This window comes from Mus caroli, chromosome 3, assembly GCF_900094665.2.
Source record: "Mus caroli chromosome 3, CAROLI_EIJ_v1.1, whole genome shotgun sequence".
Taxonomy (NCBI): Eukaryota; Metazoa; Chordata; class Mammalia; order Rodentia; family Muridae; genus Mus; species Mus caroli.
The window spans coordinates 97,162,242-97,180,460 of NC_034572.1; the positions used below are offsets into that span (position 1 = coordinate 97,162,242).

Sequence of the window (18,219 nt, forward strand, 5' to 3'; positions counted from 1 at the left end):
TTGTGAGCCACCATGTGGTTGCTGGGATTTGAACTTCGGACCTTTGGAAGAGCAGTCGGGTGCTCTTACCCACTGAGCCATCTCACCAGCCCCCCGGCTTCTTTTCTTTTTTTTTTTTTTTAAATTATGTGTATGTGCAAGTGTCTGCGTGTGAGTTTGTGCATGTGAGTGCAGATCCTATAGAGACCAGAGGTATTAGATCACCTGGCCCAGTGGTTACATGTGGAGTGGTGAGATGCTACATATAGGTGCTAGGAACCAAACTCAGGTCTTGCTAACTACAGATTCCTCTCCCCAGGGTTCCACCCTACCCTGAAATACCTTAATTACAGTTTAAGGAGTTGAAGCATCTGAAAGTGGAGGGAGCCAGTAATTAGCTCAATGTCACACAGTGCTGGACCAGGATGGTGCCCAAGTCTACGGACTCCACAGCCAGGGCCCTTACCCTTGACCTACACAGGCCTCATAGATTTTTAAACACCATCTCTAGTGCTCCCTCATTATCATGTCCAGCTCTGATGGAAAGCTGGGTACTTTCTCAGTGGGATTAACTATGGAAGAAAGCAGTATCTGTTCCTGCAACCATTCCCTCTTATGAGTGAGAAGAGTCCTAGAGGCTTTGAAATTGTTACCATTTTCCTTACATGTCCAGAAAGATGCTTAGGATCCTGTGTGTTCACTTTCCACAGTAAGACTTATGCTCACCGCCGTCTGAAGTTCCTCTCCTCCAAGTTCCAGGTCCATCAGATGCTCAACGAGATGGATGAGCTGAAGGAGCTGAAGAACAACCCCCACCGGGACTTTTATAACTGCAGAAAGGTAAGTGTGTCAGCTCAGAGCTGCTCAGAGGGGAACACCTGTGTGGAGGCTTCTGCAGGAACAGGTGCCACTTGCTGAGGAGCCTACAGCTTCTGCAGGTTACGTGGATTTTAGTGAAGGCAGGTAAATTATATCTAGCAGATTTGAAAGGCCATGCTGTTGCTTGTCGAAGAGAGAAAGAAAGAAAGAAAGAGAGAGAGAGAGAGAGAGAGAGAGGAAGGAAGGAAGGAAGGAAGGAAGGAAGGAAGGAAGGAAGGAAGGAAGGCAAGCAAGCAAGCAAGCAAGCAAGCTGGTGAGATGGCTCAGCAGGTAAGAGCACTGATTGTTCCTCCTAAAGGTCCCAAGTTCAAATCTCAGCAAGCCATATGGTGGCTCACAACCATCCGTAATGAGATCTGACACTCTCTGGTGTGTCTGAAGACAGCTACAGTGTACTTACATATAATAATAAATATTTTTTTAAAAAAAAGAGAGAGAGAAATAAAGAAAGAAAGATAAAAGAAAGAGAGAAAGAGAGAGAGAGAAAGGGAAAGGGGAGGAGAGAAGAGGAGAGAAGAGAGAGATGAGGACACAGGAAAATTATAATTAAGAAGAGGAGCCCACTGGGAAGCAGCTGAGTAGCAGAGAGGTTGCACAACTTGAGGTGTGCAAGGCCCTTAGTTTGGGGCCCAGAACTGCAGAAATATAATCACCAGCAGAGTACAAACCCGAAACTTTGAAGAGTTACTGCTTCAAGCTTGGGAGAGCTTCCTTCTCACCACCACCCAGCTGTTTTTTGAAGCAGGGTCTTGTGTAGCTCACTCTGTCCTCAAACTTGATATATATTTGAATGTGGCTTTAACCTCTTGATCTTCCTGCCTCCTCCTCTCCAGGGCTGAGATCCGGCTGGGATTACAGGTTTATCCAGTGTCCCCAGCAAGCCTCATAACTTCAATCTTAACTTCTTTGGGTACAAAAGCCATGATAGCATATTGGATGCGCTGATGTTTGAGAGAAGCAAACATCTTCCCTACATCCTGCTAACTGGCTCACATTCTTGCACAGGTGCACAGAGTACACAAATGGGTCCTTACCACTGGGCCACCTCTACCGACCAGTTTGATCAGTTCTCACCACTATCTGTCTCTCCCTCTTTCCTCAGTGGGGTCTGCAGGCCGTGTGATCACTGACGGGGGTATACAGAAGGCTGATCGCTGCATTTTCTTTCTCTGAATGTGTGCCTAGGTGGATACTCACATCCATGCAGCTGCCTGCATGAACCAGAAGCACCTGCTGCGCTTTATTAAGAAATCTTACCATATTGACGCCGACAGAGTGGTCTACAGCACTAAAGAGAAGAACCTGACCTTGAAGGAACTTTTTGCTAAATTGAATATGCATCCCTATGACCTGACTGTTGACTCTCTGGATGTTCATGCTGTAGGTTGGGGAGATGTTCGTTTTACTCGCTCTAATGACAGAGAACCCCAAATGTCCCAGGCCGTCCCTCCCTTAGCACATCCCTTGTAACCCCTTGGCTACTGTGATGACTGAAAGCACACCTGATGGGTTTTGAGGTATCACTCACCCTGGACTTCATTCTTAGAGCCCAGCAGCCTCTTTCCCTGAGATCGGTCTCCTGTTCTGCTTGGTTGTCCCTGGGGACTCTGCTTCCAGGAAGCTCTGAAAATCAAAATTGCTGCTCTTGTTTCTGCGTTCAGGGACGCCAGACGTTCCAACGTTTTGATAAGTTTAATGACAAATACAATCCCGTGGGTGCAAGTGAGCTTCGGGACCTCTACCTAAAAACAGACAACTACATTAATGGGGAGTATTTTGCCACTATCATCAAGGTGAGACAAAAAAATACTTGGTAAGGTTCATGAATAGGGGAGGAGAGAAAGACAGGAAAGAAGGAAGGGAGGGAGAGAAGGGAGGGAGGGGGAGGGGATTCAGGGGAGGGAGGAACCTTGGGGAAATGTCTCTTGTTTCTAGGGTAGAGAAGTTAAGGTGTGGTTTAGATGAGAAGGACCTGGGCTGAGGTTTGGGCAGAGCTAGAAGCATCCTTGTGATGTGGTAAGAAGCAAGAGTAGCACATGGGACTAGGGGTGAGGAGTGAGGGGGTGTGGGGGTGTGCAGGTGGAGTAGGGGGTCGGATGGGGGTGTATATACAGCTGCACTGTCTAGAAGATCCCATGGCTATCTTGTCGGCCTTTGTCTGACTCTTGACCACTTGAGTCTTTCGTCCTTAATCATTCCTTGACTCTCTGTTCCCTTAGCTCTTCGATAGTTTTTCTTCCTCCCCTTCACATTTACATGACTTCTCTTTCTAAATCTGACTGGTCTAGACCTCTGGGGGCACTGGTGGGAGTTTTTGGCCTTGGACCCCTCTCTTGGCTTTGCAGGAGGTGGGTGCAGACCTGGTGGAGGCCAAGTATCAGCATGCAGAGCCTCGCTTATCCATCTACGGTCGCAGTCCAGATGAATGGAGCAAACTCTCCTCTTGGTTTGTCTGCAACCGCATCTATTGCCCGAACATGACATGGATGATCCAAGTCCCCAGGATCTAGTATGTATTTGTCCCTTCCCATGGAGGGGCGTTCTGAAGCCCATTTTCCTCTTACCTGCCTCTTCTTCCCACTTGAACCAGAAGAACCAGAAAGTTATAGCTCATTTAGATAAAAGTCAGCTTTGCTGAAGGGAAGTCGCTCCAGAATCAATCTCTCTCTCTCTCTCTCTCTCTCTCTCTCTCTCTCTCTCTCTCTCTGTCTCCCTCAAAGTCTTTTTATGTAGCACAGGATGGCCTCAAACCTGAAATCCTTCTGCCTCTACCATCTGAGTGCAGGAATTATAGGTGTGCACCGCCATACCCAGTTCAGTTTGGTTTTTCAAACTAAAATAAAGACTAGTATGTATTTTCACCATGGGCAAATATTTCCATAGTTCTTACTCTAAGTAACAACAGAGCTAGAGGAAGAACTGTGCACATCACACTCTGGCTTCTCTGTGTTCATTCGTTGCCAAGTTTGTCTGTACTGTATTGGCATATAACTTTATTTTAGTTTTATTTTTTTTGGTACAGAAACTATATAGTCCTGGCTGGCCTGGAACTTTCTATGTAGATCAAGCTGGCTTTCAATTTGAAGAGATCTACCTGCCTCTGTCTCCCAAGTGCTGGGGGTAAAGGCCTGTATCACCATATCTAGCTCTTTATTTTTAGTTTTGAGACAGGGTCTTACTATATAGCCCAAGTTAGAATTGATCTCATAATCCATCTGTTACTGAATCCTGAATGCTGAGATTACAGAATTGTGCCATCAAGTCAGACTCCAATTATAGTTGCCTTATATGTGAACCTTTCCCACCACCGGCTGATTCACCCACAGGAGCCCAACCTCTTTATAATCAGATTATTCGTCAGCATTGCTGCTGAAGAAGCCCACTTTCTTTCGTATCATAGGCAGTCACCCCTGCCTGCAGGGATGGCTTCTCTCCTATGAGCAGGATCATTGATCTCTGGTCTAACTTACATGCTTACACGCTCTCTGGCAGCCCACTGTGTGCCCTCACTGGGACTGGGGAGATGGCTCAGCCGGTTTAGTGTTTGCTCCACACCCACGAATCTCTGAGTTCAGATAGAGTGGTGTCATTTATTATTACCACAGATGAAGTGTGTGTGTGTGTGTGTGTGTGTGTGTGTGTGNGNGNGAGAGAGAGAGAGAGAGAGAGAGAGAGAGAGAGAGAGAGAGAGAGAGACTCTCTTTGAGTGCTGAAACTACCAAATTCCAGGCATATGCCCCCTCTTCTGTCTGGTTTGTGGAGTTAAGGGGATTGAACCCTAAGACAAGCACTCTACCAACTGAGCTACATCCCCAGAGAGGTACTCTTCTTTTTAGTGCATTGTTGTTTTTTTGCCTGCATTTGTGTCTGTGTGAGGGTGTCAGGTCCCCTGGGACTAGAGTTACAGTGTGAGCTGCCATGTGTGAGCTGGGAACTGAACTTGGGTCCTCTGGAAGAACAGCCAATGCTCATGAACCACTTAGCCATCTCTCTAGCGCCAAGAGGTACTCGGGATAGTCACTCCCTTTTGCTGTCTTGTGACCACACATGTATTTGATTGCTGAGATCTCCATGACACAATTACTTTAGTCCCCATAGCTGAACTAAGTTGTAAAGGTTGAGTTTTCTTGCCACAGAGTTTGTAAAAGAGCAGGAGTATGTTGTACAGTGGCCAATCCTAAGCCCAGTTCAACCCAAACTCCTCTTCATGTGTATGCATGGAGAATATCTGGGTCTTCTTCTGGCCTGTAACATTTGGTCCTCTGGCTCATGCACAGTTGTCCTACTATGCTCTCTCTCTCTCCTAATTCCCTTCCCTCTTGCCTTTAGTGATGTGTTCCGATCCAAGAATTTCCTGCCACACTTTGGAAAGATGCTGGAGAACATTTTCCTTCCAGTGTTTGAGGCCACCATCAACCCCCAAGCTCACCCAGACCTCAGTGTCTTCCTTAAGCACGTAAGCATGAGCCTTCAGGCTCCTAACTTCTCCTCACAAGCCAGTTAGCCTTGCTGGCCATCACTGACTTTCCTGCTTAGTTATCTCTTTACATCCACCTCCCCTTTGGAGCTGTCTGAGGAGTTTCACTGAGTGCAGAGCCCCTGCCCTCAGACTGAACCCACAGTGTGGCTCACTTTTCTGACAGATCACTGGCTTTGACAGTGTGGATGATGAATCCAAACACAGTGGTCACATGTTTTCTTCCAAGAGTCCCAAACCCGAGGAGTGGACAATGGAAAACAACCCGTCTTATACTTACTATGCCTACTACATGTATGCAAACATCACGGTGCTCAACAGCCTTAGAAAGTAAGTATGGGAGAAATGGGGCTGAAGCACTGTCCTTTGCAACATCTGCTGTAAGTGTGTTTGCGTGTGTAGTGTGTATTGCTGCTGCTGTGCCATGGAGGGCACGAGGAGGTCAGACAATGGAGGCTTGGTTCTTTTCTTGCAGGTTATTGAGACAGGGCCCCTCTTGTTTCTACCATGCTAGGTACTAGATGATTTGAGAGTTTCCTGGCAGTTCTTGCCCCAACCCCCATCTCACCACGGGAGTGCTGGCATCACAGATGCATACGACCACATCTTGTTGTTGTTTTTATTATTAAAGATTTAATGTTTTTATTTTACATGTATGAGTGTTTTGCCTGTATGTATGTCTGTGTCTGTGCACCGTGTATGTGCCTGATACCCAAGGAGGTACATACCGAGACTGAAGATGTCCCTGCATGGGGTAGGTACTCTATTTTCCATTCTCTCTTGTCTCACCATATCCTCTGCTGCATCTTAAAAAATTATATATACATATATGTATATACACATACATGTATATATATGTATATGTATACACACACTCACATACACACACATAATGTACATGTACTTAGGAAAAAGTACAATGAAGAGTTACAATTATGTTTTGCTTGACCTATGGTTGCTGTTCCCTTCCCGAGTGTTAACTCTGCCAATGGATTTTCTTGTAAATTTCTCTGCCGTGAGACCCCACTTTCCTTTTCACAGGGAACGAGGCATGAACACATTTCTGTTCCGTCCCCACTGTGGGGAGGCTGGGGCTCTCACTCACCTCATGACAGCCTTCATGATCGCAGACAATATTTCTCATGGCTTGAATTTAAAGAAGGTGAGTTTAGCTCTCTCTTTGCTCTTTCTTTTCCTTTCCTTTCTTTCCTTTTCTTTTCTTCTCTTCCCTTCCCTTTCCCTTCCCTTTCCCTTTCCCTTTCCCTTTCTCTTCCCCTTCCCCTTCCTTCTTTCCTTCCTTTCTTCCTTTCTTTCTTTCTTTCTTTCTTTCTTTCTTTCTTTCTTTCTTTCTTTCTTTCTTTCTTCTTTCTTTCTCTCTCTCTCTCTCTCTCTCTCTCTCNTCTCTCTCTCTCTCTCTCTCTCTCTCTCTCTCTCTTTCTTTCTTTCTTTCTTTCTTTCTTTCTTTCTTTTTGAGACAGGATCTTATGTAGCCCAGGCTGGACTTGAATTTGCTCTGTAGCTGAAAATGATCTTGATTTCCTGATTCTCCTGCCTCAACTTCTGACTGCTGGGATTTGGGATTATGGGTGAATATTACTGAGTCAGGCTTGGAATCTTTCTTTTCTTTTCTTTCTCTGTTTTTGTTTTTGTTTTTGTTTTTGGAGACAGGCTTTCTCTGTGTATTGCTCTGTAGAACTGTCTTTGTAGACCAGGCTAGCTTTCAGCTGACAGATCTACCTGTCTCCACCTCCTAAATGATAGGATTAAAACAGAATCTTTACTTTCTTAGTTCTTGTTTGTTGTTGTTGTTGTTTTGTTTGTTTGTTTTTTGTTTGTGTGTGTGTATGTGTTTTTGGCAGAGGGTGGTGGTGGTGTTCAAGATAGAGTTTCTCTGTGTAGCTCTATAGACCAGGCTGGACTTCAACTCAGAGATCCACCTCCCTCTGCTTCCCAAGCGCTGGGATTAAAGGTTCATGTCACCACTGCCTGGCAAGGGGGAATCTTTTCTTTCTTTCTTTCTTTCTTTCTTTCTTTCTTTCTTTCTTTCTTTCTTTCTTTCTTTCTTTCTTTCTTTCTTTTTTTATTGGGTATTTATTTCATTTACATTTCCAATGCTATCCCAAAAGTCCCCCAACCCCTCCCCACCCACCCACTCCCACTTCTTGGCCCTGTTGTTCCCCCGTACTGAGGCATATAAAGTTTGCACGACCAATGGGCCTCTCTTCTCACTGATGGCTGACTAGGCCATCTTCTGATTCATATGCAGCTAGAGACACGAGCTGGGGCGGGGGGTACTGGTTAGTTCATAGGGGGAATCTTTTCTTAACAGTAATAATAATTCTATATTAGAGCCTATAACAAATGAATCATGATGGTCCATTTTCAGTATGAGATACATTTTGAGCTTATCATCAGCAAATCAATGCTTTTTTTTTTTTTTTTTTTGGTTTTTGAGACAAGGTTTCTTTCTCTGTGTAGCCCTGGCTGTCCTGGAACTCACTCTATAGACCAGGCTGGCCTTGAACTCAGAAATCCACCTGCCTCTAAAGATTTTGTTTTTGTTTTTGTTTTTTCGAGTCAGGGTTTCTCTGTATAGCCCTGGCTGTCCTGGAACTCACATTGTAGACCAGGCTGGCCTCGAACTCGGCAATCCGCCTGCCTCTGTCCCAAGTGCTGGGATTAAAGGGATGTGCCACCACTGCCTGGCTATAACCTGAATGCTTTTAAACTTCTTAGGGTTGAAAAGTTCTGGTCAGCTATGGGAACAAGTCCAAGGTATCAGGAGTGGGGAAGATCTGCAATACCCTTAGTGCAGATCTCAAGCCCCAGGAGGGTCAGGAACTTGGGGTAAGCTCTATGCTAGATTAGTGGGCAAGTTCCTAACTCCTTGGAGAGCCAGCCTGTGACTCTGAGGGCAGGACATTTTCATGTTCAGGGACTATGGAGCCCACTCTCTTCCACCAGCCACTGCTGTCTTTTCTCTAGGCTGATATCCAACTTCGCAAGGTTGAAAAGTGAACAGCTTCAATTGTGCTACTCTGAGTCCTTAGTACTCTTACTGTGAAATGAGGATCATTGAGCGTGAGACACCTTGGGGGTTACTAAGGTAGCTCCTTCTATGACAGTCAAAGGGCTTCTTTTGAGGTTACCTTGTTAATTGCCCTCAGAGAGGAATCACCACACATCTCCCAACTTCCATCTTGGAGCTCTCACAGGCAGAGTCAGAGGCAGTTGGCTTCCCTCAGGCTACTTTTGCCTGGTTTCTTGTTGTAGCATGCTTTTAAATGTCTCTTGTGATAGTCATAGCTTTCATGTAGCCAAAAAAAAAAAAATAAAAGAAGAAGAAGAAGAAGAAGAAGAAGAAGAAGAAGAAGCAAGTTTCGGGGTGAGCTCTGAGGTGTAATTACTTAGATCAGACCATTTAACTTTGACAACTTAGTACTCAGATTTTTAAAAAGCTGATTTTGCCCAATTCTTCTGAAAGCAATACCAGAGCTTTTTAAAAAAGATTATTAAAAGATGACTATTATTATTAATATTATTATTATTATTGTGTTTTTCAAGATAGGATTTCTCTGTATAGCCCTGGCTGTCTTGGAACTCACTCCAGGCTGGCCTCGAACTCAGAAATCTGCCTGCCTCTGCCTCCCAAGTGCTGGGATTAAAGGCACGCGCCACCACTGCCTAGCTGTTTTTTGTCTTTCTTCCTTTCTTCCTCTCTCTCTCTCTTTCCTTTTTTAAAGATTTATTTATTTTATTTATGTGAGTACACTGTGGCTGTCTTCAGACACACCAGAAGAGGGTATCAGATCCTATTACAGATGGCTGTGAGCCACCATGTGGTTGCTGGGAATTGAACTCAGGACCTCTGGAAGAGCAGTTGGTGCTCTTAACCTCTGAGGCATCTCTCCAGCCCCTGTTTTTTGTTTTTCAAGACACGGTTTCTCTATGTTACCCTTGACTGTGCTGGAACTGAGTTTGTAGACTAGGCTGGCCTCAGACTCATGGAGATCCACCTGCCTCTGCCTGGATTAAATTGTGGGATTAAAGGCGCCTGTCACTGTCACCCGGCCACCGTGGGATTTTTGAGGTTTTGCTGTGTGTCCCTGTCCGCGCTCCTTATTGTTGTTCTCGCTGTCTTTTCAGAGTCCAGTGCTACAGTACTTGTTTTTCCTAGCCCAGATTCCCATCGCCATGTCACCGCTGAGTAACAACAGTCTGTTCCTCGAATATGCAAAGAATCCTTTCTTAGATTTCCTCCAGAAAGGCCTGATGATCTCACTGTCGACCGATGACCCGATGCAGTTCCACTTCACCAAGGTGCGCAGCATGCACGCAAGGAAGCTTGAGTATGGTTTGCTGAAACCCTCACCACGCAGAAACCGAAAGTCAAATCAGGGCGCTTCTTTATCCTCTTTCTGTAGGATGTGTACTGTTTCTTTTACTAATGCACTTCCTCCTTTACGTAAATAACTACAGGAGCCCCTGATGGAAGAATACGCCATCGCTGCACAAGTCTTCAAGCTGAGCACGTGTGACATGTGTGAGGTGGCAAGGAACAGTGTCCTGCAGTGTGGGATTTCTCATGAGGTAGACTTGACAGTGGCTCCCTACCCTTCTGAGCGTTGGGTCTAACAATCTAACCACTGAATCATTAATGAGGAAAACAGGCAGAAAAGCTTTTGCACAGACCACATACAGCTGCTATGGCTAGGGACTAGAAGACTGTTCTGGGCTGGGAATACAGTTTAGTGGTAGCGCAAGCCTGCAAGGATCTAATTTGAGTCTCTACAGCTCCTCCGCCAAGCCCTATTCTCTGCCATGGCTCCACATTTGATTTCTCAGGAAACGTGCTCATGGAGGGAGGCACTACAGGAATGACCCCTGGTCTCCTTTTGTTTACGAGTAACATGGAGATTACGGTGGAGGAGCAATCGCTGCCTATCCCAGTGTAAATAGAGACTCAGAGACCTCTTTTCCCATTGTCTTACAGGAAAAAGCAAAGTTTCTGGGCAACAATTACCTTGAGGAAGGCCCTGTTGGAAATGACATCCGGAGGACAAATGTCGCTCAGATTCGCATGGCCTATCGTTATGAAACTTGGTGTTATGAACTCAATTTAATTGCTGAGGGTCTTAAAGCAACAGAATGAATAAAGTAAATAGACTAAATAACACCGCAAGTGGGTTTTTCATTGAGAATTTGAATCCTATACTACTTGTTATTGAGACCCTATTCTTATTTATTTATTTATTTTCTTCAAACTTATTTTATGTATGAGTGCTCTACCTGCATGCACACCTGCTCACCAGAAGAGGGCATCAGATCATATTATAGGTGGCTGTGATGGCTCACATGTGGCTGCTGGGAATTGAATTCAGTACCTGGGAAGAGCACACGGTACTCTTAACCTCTGAGCCATCTCTCCGGCCAGAGACCCTACTCTTAAAATAAGCCAAGTACTGTATTAAGCCTTCCATTGATAATCTTTTACTCGGTTCTTGTCACACCTTTGTACAGTAGATATAATTTCTATTTTGGGGATAATGAGCCAATGTAAGGTAGATGATGCCCTCAGGACACTCTTCATGTGGGGCAGCTGTGGGAACAAAGTTTGTGTGACTTCAGAGTCTGCACCACCTTCAGGCAGGACAGTTATCAGAAGAAGCCAAGGACATAAGCCACTGGCTTACTGCTAAGAAGACGGGCTTTGGGGCTCAGAGACTAGAAGAGAGTCAGAGCACCTGGAACCATGTAGAAGTTCTTTGACAAGCAGAAGTCCACCGTGGCTTTCTTAGGTAAGGTCAGACCAGTTATATGAAAGCGTAGAAAATGAGCACTTGTGAGCAGGACTGAGGGAAGAGCTCTCCTAGTGGGGGGGTCTTAGCTTGCTGAAGCAGGAGACCTCTGAAACGTGTTAGAAATATCCCTGCTAGGTACAGTGGTGCATGTCTTCAGTCCCACACTCTGGAGGCAGAGGCTCTGAGCTTAAATAAGCCTGTTTTACATAGTGAGTTCCAGGACAGACAAAGCTACATAGTGAGGCCCCATCGATAGATAGACAGACCGACAGACAGACAGACAGAAAGACAGATGAGAGAGGGGAAAGAAGGAAAGGGAGAGGAAGAGGGAGAGGGAGAGGGAGAGGACGAGGACTTCGTGTTAGGAGATGCTCCAGCTATCCAGATTATATTTGCTCACACACAACTGTGTTGCCATCTAGTGGTTGGGTTGATAATTCACTCAGTTTATTAAAAAGGGGGTTATGGACTAAACATAAAGGTTTTTTTATTTATTATTTTTGGACACCAAAAGCATAAAGAAGATTTCATTCTACTTTCAAGTTTTTCACCCCTGAGGTTGTGAGATGTGTGGAGAGAACATTCCTCAAGACTTATCACAATGAAATTCGAGCAAATTCCTGAGTGTTTTCACTTTCTGCACAGGTAGCCTTGAGCTTAGGTGTGTCCCTTGGGACATGCTCGTACTAGCTGTGGGGTAAGACTCCTCTTCCCCCATTCTTGAAGTTCAAATTTCTGTTCGGTGAATATTTATCAAGGACCTGATTTTATTTCATGTTGGCTTCCTAGTCACTAAAATAATACAAATTACTACATATTATCTTCAGACTTAAAGGATACCTCTCACCATTAGGTGTAGCGCCATCCTACCCAAGAGAGGGCAGTAGAACACATGCATGTAAATTAATGTTCATCTTGGAATTCAAATCTTCATCCTGCTAAAGAATCTTCGTGGATGCAAACTTCAAAATGTAAATCTTAAAAACACTGTTTTAGTCCCGAATTTCACCTTGTACAACTATCTGTGATACTTTCCAAACAGATTAGATTAAATGCCGCTTGTGTTGGCTCAGGACTATGCTTGCACCCCAGAAGCACGGGTAGGAGGATAAGAAGTTTGAAAAATCATAAAGAACACAAATCTGTACGTTTAAAGACATACACATTAGGTAAGGGATCAATGGAGTTTGCAATGTATTCCAAACCATATTTACATTTATTTCCTCACTGGAGTATTTTAAGGGAATTGTCAATTCTTCTCCCTCACGGTAGAAAGTAATCCTTTTACTGTCCCCACCTCATAGCTTCACAAGGGTTTGGGACTTTTTTTTTTTTTTAAAGTCTTGGTTGAGTTGGCTGGTGACAGTCATCCGCGATGTGTAATTAAACACCTCTCTATGGCAGTCTTCTATTTTGGTACCTCTGTGTGAACAAGCCAGGGAAGTTTGGTTACCATACACAAGGTTGGATGGAGTGGGTGGGGTGGAGTGGGGCGGGGCGCGGTGAGGTGGGGCAGTTAGGTCGTGCTGGGAAATAGGTTCCACTCATCCCAGTCTCGCAGGGTGAAACTGGGCTATTCTTGCAGCAGGCACAGAGCCATGTGCATACCTGAGCAAGATCGTGTGGTAGGGAGAATTTAAGCGTGAGTCTCAAGTGGGTGTGGCAACCCAGTCGGCACCGGGACGAGGCATCAAAGGCATCCGGCTTGTGATTCCAAACCTGGGGCCAGGTGCGTTATTGGCATCTCTTTACTAGCTGGCATTCCCGATGAATGTTTGCTCCCTGAGCTGCTTTGGGGTTTTCTTAAAGACGTTGCAGTTTGGCTCCTCTGTTTCTACTAGGCTCTGTCTTGCTGTAAAGGTCTGTCTGGTGTAGTCGCACAGACCGTAGATCCGGAGATAGAACTTTGGCTTCAGGCCTGGGCAGGGGCTGCAGCGTGGAACCAGCGCGGTGCAGCTCACTCTGGTACCCCAGCGCCGGGGGCGGAGAGACCGCCTGGCGTGGGTTCCGAGCCTTCAGGAGAGCCCTGGAAGGGCAGAGCCTTACTGGGTGAGCTCGGGGGCGTGGCCAGGCCGAAGGGGGCGTGTCTTAACCTGGAGGGCGGGGACTGCGGACCTGCGGGGGCGGGACGAAGATGTAGGCGCTGGATCCCAGAGGCCACCGACGCGAGTCTGGGATCCCTGCGCGAGGCGGCGTCGCGGCCCAGGCAGGTAGGCGACGGGATGCAGCGGGGGAGTGGGGCCGTTCAGCTGTTGGCGTCGCCCCATGGCGTCCTGTGTGTTCGTGGTCAGCCGAGAGCTGGGTACCTCTGGCCAGGGGAAGGCGGGTGTCAGCCTGCGAGCCGCGGGCGCGGTCGGGGGTGTAGGGCCGGGGAGCCCGGGCGCTCGCCGTCGCGAGGAAACGCGCCTATCAGGCGGTCTTGAACTTGGACGTGCCGGGACGGAGCACTTCAGACAAGCGGTAAAGCGTGTGTGCGCGCGCTTTGCTTCGGAACTACGGGGCAGGCACGATAGTGGAAGTCGTCAAGTAATTTTTTAAGATAAAATTCCTACAACTGGAGTATGACTGTGGAGTAACCAGGAGAGAAGATGATGATTAGATTATGAGTCAAAAGGCTTCGCTCTGGAGCTCAGACCCGCAAACAAACCGTCACACCTCCGTCAGGGTTAACTCTTCCAGGTGTGTGTCCCTGGAGTGCAAAACTGGGACGCTCATGGGTTCTCATGTTCTGAGAGGAAAGACAGTGTTCTACAAATGTCAGGCATTGTTGTTTGATACACACACACATGCACCCCGGAGCATGTGTAGTTTGTAAAACTACTAAGTGCCTAGTACAGTAGGCACCCTGTAAACCTTTATCCCAAAGCTACTACTGATTCGCCTGTATTCTGTTTACTATGTAAATAAGTTATCTAAGCGTCATTTCCACATAATCACCATTGTTTGAAGAGCAGAGCTATTCTTAACTGAGTCATGACATTTTCTAAAATAGCATGCTATCTGTATACCGTAGTGCAATCATTTACCATGAAGCTTGTACCAATCAGAAAATCTGTTACTTTGTTTTAGATAAGCTGAAGGTATTTCATAAAGTGAGCTGAGAGTACTGCCTCAAAGCAAGACTTTTATTTTGTAAATTCAGGGGCTGCTTATAAAAAGATCTGAGTTCTCTAAAACAAAGTTAATGTGTGGCTGTGGCATTTGTACAGTTTTTATTATAGACATTTGTGTTCTCTACTTGTGTGTGTGTGTGTATTTTAGGGAGAGATGGGAAATTTAAAAAGGAATAGCAGTCTGTAACCATGAGGTTTCTACTAGGGATACTTAAGAGTGATCTGGAGTATTTTCAAAGACAGAAACCAGGAACTGTAGTAATTGTGTCTCAAGGCCTCTCATTAGTCTGTTAAATGTGGCAATTGACTTTTTTTTAGATGCAGAAATATCAGTGTTTTTGATTGAGAACAGTAGGCCATTTCTTTCCTTTTCTTATTTAAAATTTAAAATTTGGGCATATTTGTCACCAACGTGCAAAGGATCCTGGGTTCAATCCCAGTACTTCATAACTGGGTGTGGTGGTGGTCCACGGCTCCCATCCCACTCAGCATAAGAGAGGTGCAAGAAGGGATTCAGAAACTCCAGGTCACTCCTTACTAAGTAGTGAGTTTGAGGCCAGCCTGGGATACCTGTGTGACTCCATAACAAAGCAAAACAAAACAAAGTTAAACATTCCTCATATTACAGGGCTTGAGAGATGCTTTGGGAAGTGAGGGCACTTCTTGCCAAATCTGAAGACCTGAGTTCAATCCCCAGGCCATGTAGAAGGAGTTAGCCAGCTATGTAGATTGTCCTCTGACCACAAAATGTGTCCCAACACATTGCCCCTTCCCCAAAGTAATAAATGTAATAAATTTATTTATTATGTGTACATGTGTGGGCACCCAAGGTGCACGTATGGAGGACAGAGGGCCATTTGGAAAACTTAATTTCTCCTTCTCTCGCGTGGGTGCTGGGGATTGAACTCAGCCTCAGTGGCAAGCACCCCTACCCGCTGAGCTAAGTCACCAGTCCTTCTTTTCTGTCCTTGTAGGATGAGACTAGGGTTCTGTGACTACTGCTATCAGTGAACCACATCCCTGTCTCCAACTGGAAATCATTTTACTACTAGTAAGAGATTTGTAGTGATCCTTATGTGCTAAGGCAAGGATGGTAGAGCATTGTATACCACAGTGGAGGTTAGTGGAGTGCAAGAGGGAAAACTACTAGTAAATAATCCAACCCGGTGCTGCTTTAAGAGTTTCATTTGTGGGGCTGGAGATGACCCAGTGGTTAAGAGCACTTGTTGCTCTTCCAGAGAACCTGACTTCAGTTCCCAGCACCCATGTCTGGTAGTTTACAACTGCATGTAACTCCAGCTACATGGGATCTGACGGTCGCTTCTGTCTTCCAAGGACAACTGCATACAGGTAACATGTGCTCACATATACATACATATAAATAAAAACAAATCTCTAGCCCAGTGTAATGGTGCATGCCTTTACTCTCATCACATGGGGGAGGGGGGCCAGAGACAAGTGGATCTCTGTGAGGTCAAGGCCAGCCTGGTCTACATAGTGAGAGTTTCAGGTTAGCCAAGGTAGAGTGAAATCCTGTTTCAAAAAAAAAAAATCTTATAGAAAAAGAATTTTATGGGCTGGAGAGATGAGTCTGCATTTAAGAGCACTGCCTGCTTTTCCAGAGGACTTGGGTTCAATTCCCAGCACCCACATGGCAGCTCACAATTGTCTGTAACTCATGTTCCGGGGGATCCGACGCCCTCACACAGACATACATGTAGTCAAAACACTGATGTACATAAAAATAAATAAATAAATAAATAAATAATTTTTTAAAAACAAAAAGTTTTATTTAAATATTTTCAACAGTTCACTTGGGTTTTTGAAACTTTTTGTTTGTTTGGGTTTATTTTTGTTTGCTTTTCATTTTTTTTTTTTAAAGATTTATTTATTTATTATATGTAAGTACACTGTAGCTGTCTTCAGACACTCCAGAAGAGGGCGCCAGATCTCGTTGCGGATGGTTGTGAGCCACCATGTGGTTGCTGGGACCTGAACTCTGGACCTTCGGAAGAGCAGTCGGGTGCTCTTACCCACTGAGCCATCTCACCAGCCCTTGCTTGCTTTTCAGGATAGGGTGTGTTTTGCATTTGTGTGTGTGTGTGTGTGTGTGTGTGTGTGTGTGTGTGTGTGTAGCCTTCGCTGTCCCGAAACTAGCTTGGTAGACCAGGCTGTCCTGGAACTTACAGAGATCTGCCTGCCTCTGCTTTCCAAGTGAGACTTAATTTTTGAAACAGGATCTTACTATATAGCCTAGGTTAGCCTTTAACTCATTATGTAGCTCAGGCTGGCCTGAAATATACAGTAATTCTATCTAGATCCCAGTGCTAGAATTTCAATGTTTGCCACTATCTATATTTGGCTAAAACTATTTTAAAACGAGCTTTAATCCTGTACTGAATAATGAGTTCATTGAGAATTTATAATCTGTTGATCTTACAGGGCTAATACCTTATATTCATCCTACTTACTGAGCAACGATCCAAGGTGTAGCTTAGAACCTACATTGCAGACATGCACAGGAAGGATGCTCTCCTACCTAGGAGAGTATGTAGTCCTTCTACGGAGTGGGCTAAGTAAGTACTGAAAAGCTATTTTGAAAGCCGACTAACAATAAGAGTATCAACTACTACTTATAGGTCTTCCTCAGTGCAGGCAGTGTCCTGAATTCATTTCATGTATTAGTTTATTTAGTCCTCCTCACAAAAAGGCTCTACTGAGGGATGCTGTCATTAGTAGCTCCTCACTGAGAGGCATAGAGAAACTGGGTAACTTGCCTGCCATCCATTTATGTAGAAAGGGGTCAGGCTGTCAGGCCGCAGTAACACTGAATCAACCCTCAATCCCTGCACTATACTGAGTTTCAAATTTAGTAAGACCCAGTGCAATCTAACAGGTATTTAAAAGAAGCACTTTTATGAACTATAAATGAGACAGACACAAATACATGAGAGAGAGAGAGAGAGAGAGAGAGAGAGAGAGAGAGAGAGAGAGAGAGAGAGAGAGAGGAGGGACAGACAGAAAAACTGGTATTACAAGATATAGAGGCATGTCCAAGCTACAATTTAATTATACTTTGTATGTAAAACTTTTTTTTTTTTTTTTTTGCTGATGAATGACATGGGATTCTTCTTGTTTTTAAACTCCCAGCCACTTAGGGCATTCTCTTAGCAATATAAGAGGTGTCTGTTTTTCAATAAGAAGTTTAAAATACTTGTTCTCAAACCGTGACTTAAATGTTAGCTACAAGAAAAGAAAATGCGCCAAGCCTGGTGGAACATACCGATAGTTCCAGCACTTGGAAGACTAAGGCAGGAGGCTAGGACATTTTGTAGGCTCACCTGGGCTAAGAATGGAAATCTGTCCCAAATCAGTCAATCAATCAATCAACCAATCAAGCCGTTATGATAACAAAGGTCTAGACAGAATTTAATGGGAAACAATGAGGAAAGCAGTTGTTCTACGTGTGGTAGGAAGGAGGGCTCTAGAAGGGCGCCATATTTGAATTTGGTTTTCAAGGATGATTAGGGGTCTGCAGAGCAGGGGGAAGGTATGAGTGAGAACCAGGAAGCTGTGTGACTATACGGTATGTTCGAGAACTGTGTCTTAGTTTCTAAAGTCAGAGGTACAGAGATGGGTGGTTCAGCTAAAAATAATCTAGAAAAAGAAAATTACAGAGCACAGTTGTTTGTTACATTAGATCACTGCAATTGCTGGGTAAGGTCTCTGATTGGAATAAAGAAGTGAGTGACTAAGTTTAGTTTGGGGAAAACCCTTTCACTGTAGACTATGGTATTGAGGGTATTTTTTTTTTAATTTTTTTTATTAGGTATTTTCCTCAATTACATTTCCAATGCTATCCATAAAGTCCCCAATACACTCCCCCCCCCAGTCCCCTACCCACCCACTCCCACTTTTTGGCCCTGGCATTCCCCTGTACTGGGGCATATAAAGTTGGCAAGTCCAATGG

At 45.0% G+C, this 18,219-nt stretch overlaps 2 protein-coding genes across 3 annotated transcripts in view; both read left to right on the forward strand.

The window, feature by feature from the left end:
- The window catches only part of Ampd1 (adenosine monophosphate deaminase 1), a 25,669-nt gene extending 15,160 nt beyond the window's left edge, over positions 1-10,509 (forward strand). Inside the window, exons 6-15 of one of the 2 annotated variants that reach the window (XM_021158329.1) lie at positions 690-819; positions 2,044-2,238; positions 2,520-2,651; positions 3,204-3,367; positions 5,188-5,314; positions 5,502-5,665; positions 6,377-6,497; positions 9,482-9,655; positions 9,815-9,925; positions 10,329-10,497. In XM_021158329.1, coding sequence (XP_021013988.1) covers positions 690-819; positions 2,044-2,238; positions 2,520-2,651; positions 3,204-3,367; positions 5,188-5,314; positions 5,502-5,665; positions 6,377-6,497; positions 9,482-9,655; positions 9,815-9,925; positions 10,329-10,487 — 1,477 coding nt within the window. In that variant the 3' untranslated portion in view covers positions 10,488-10,497. Of the gene's footprint in view, positions 1-689; positions 820-2,043; positions 2,239-2,519; positions 2,652-3,203; positions 3,368-5,187; positions 5,315-5,501; positions 5,666-6,376; positions 6,498-9,481; positions 9,656-9,814; positions 9,926-10,328 lie in introns of both variants that reach the window. The other variant, XM_021158330.1, reaches the window with a different exon arrangement.
- A 2,800-nt stretch (positions 10,510-13,309) lies between these two features.
- The window catches only part of Dennd2c (DENN domain containing 2C), a 69,696-nt gene continuing 64,786 nt past the window's right edge, over positions 13,310-18,219 (forward strand). The window contains exon 1 of the mRNA XM_021158857.2: positions 13,310-13,346. The gene's annotated coding sequence lies outside the window, so the exon portion shown is untranslated. The remainder of the gene's footprint in view (positions 13,347-18,219) is intronic.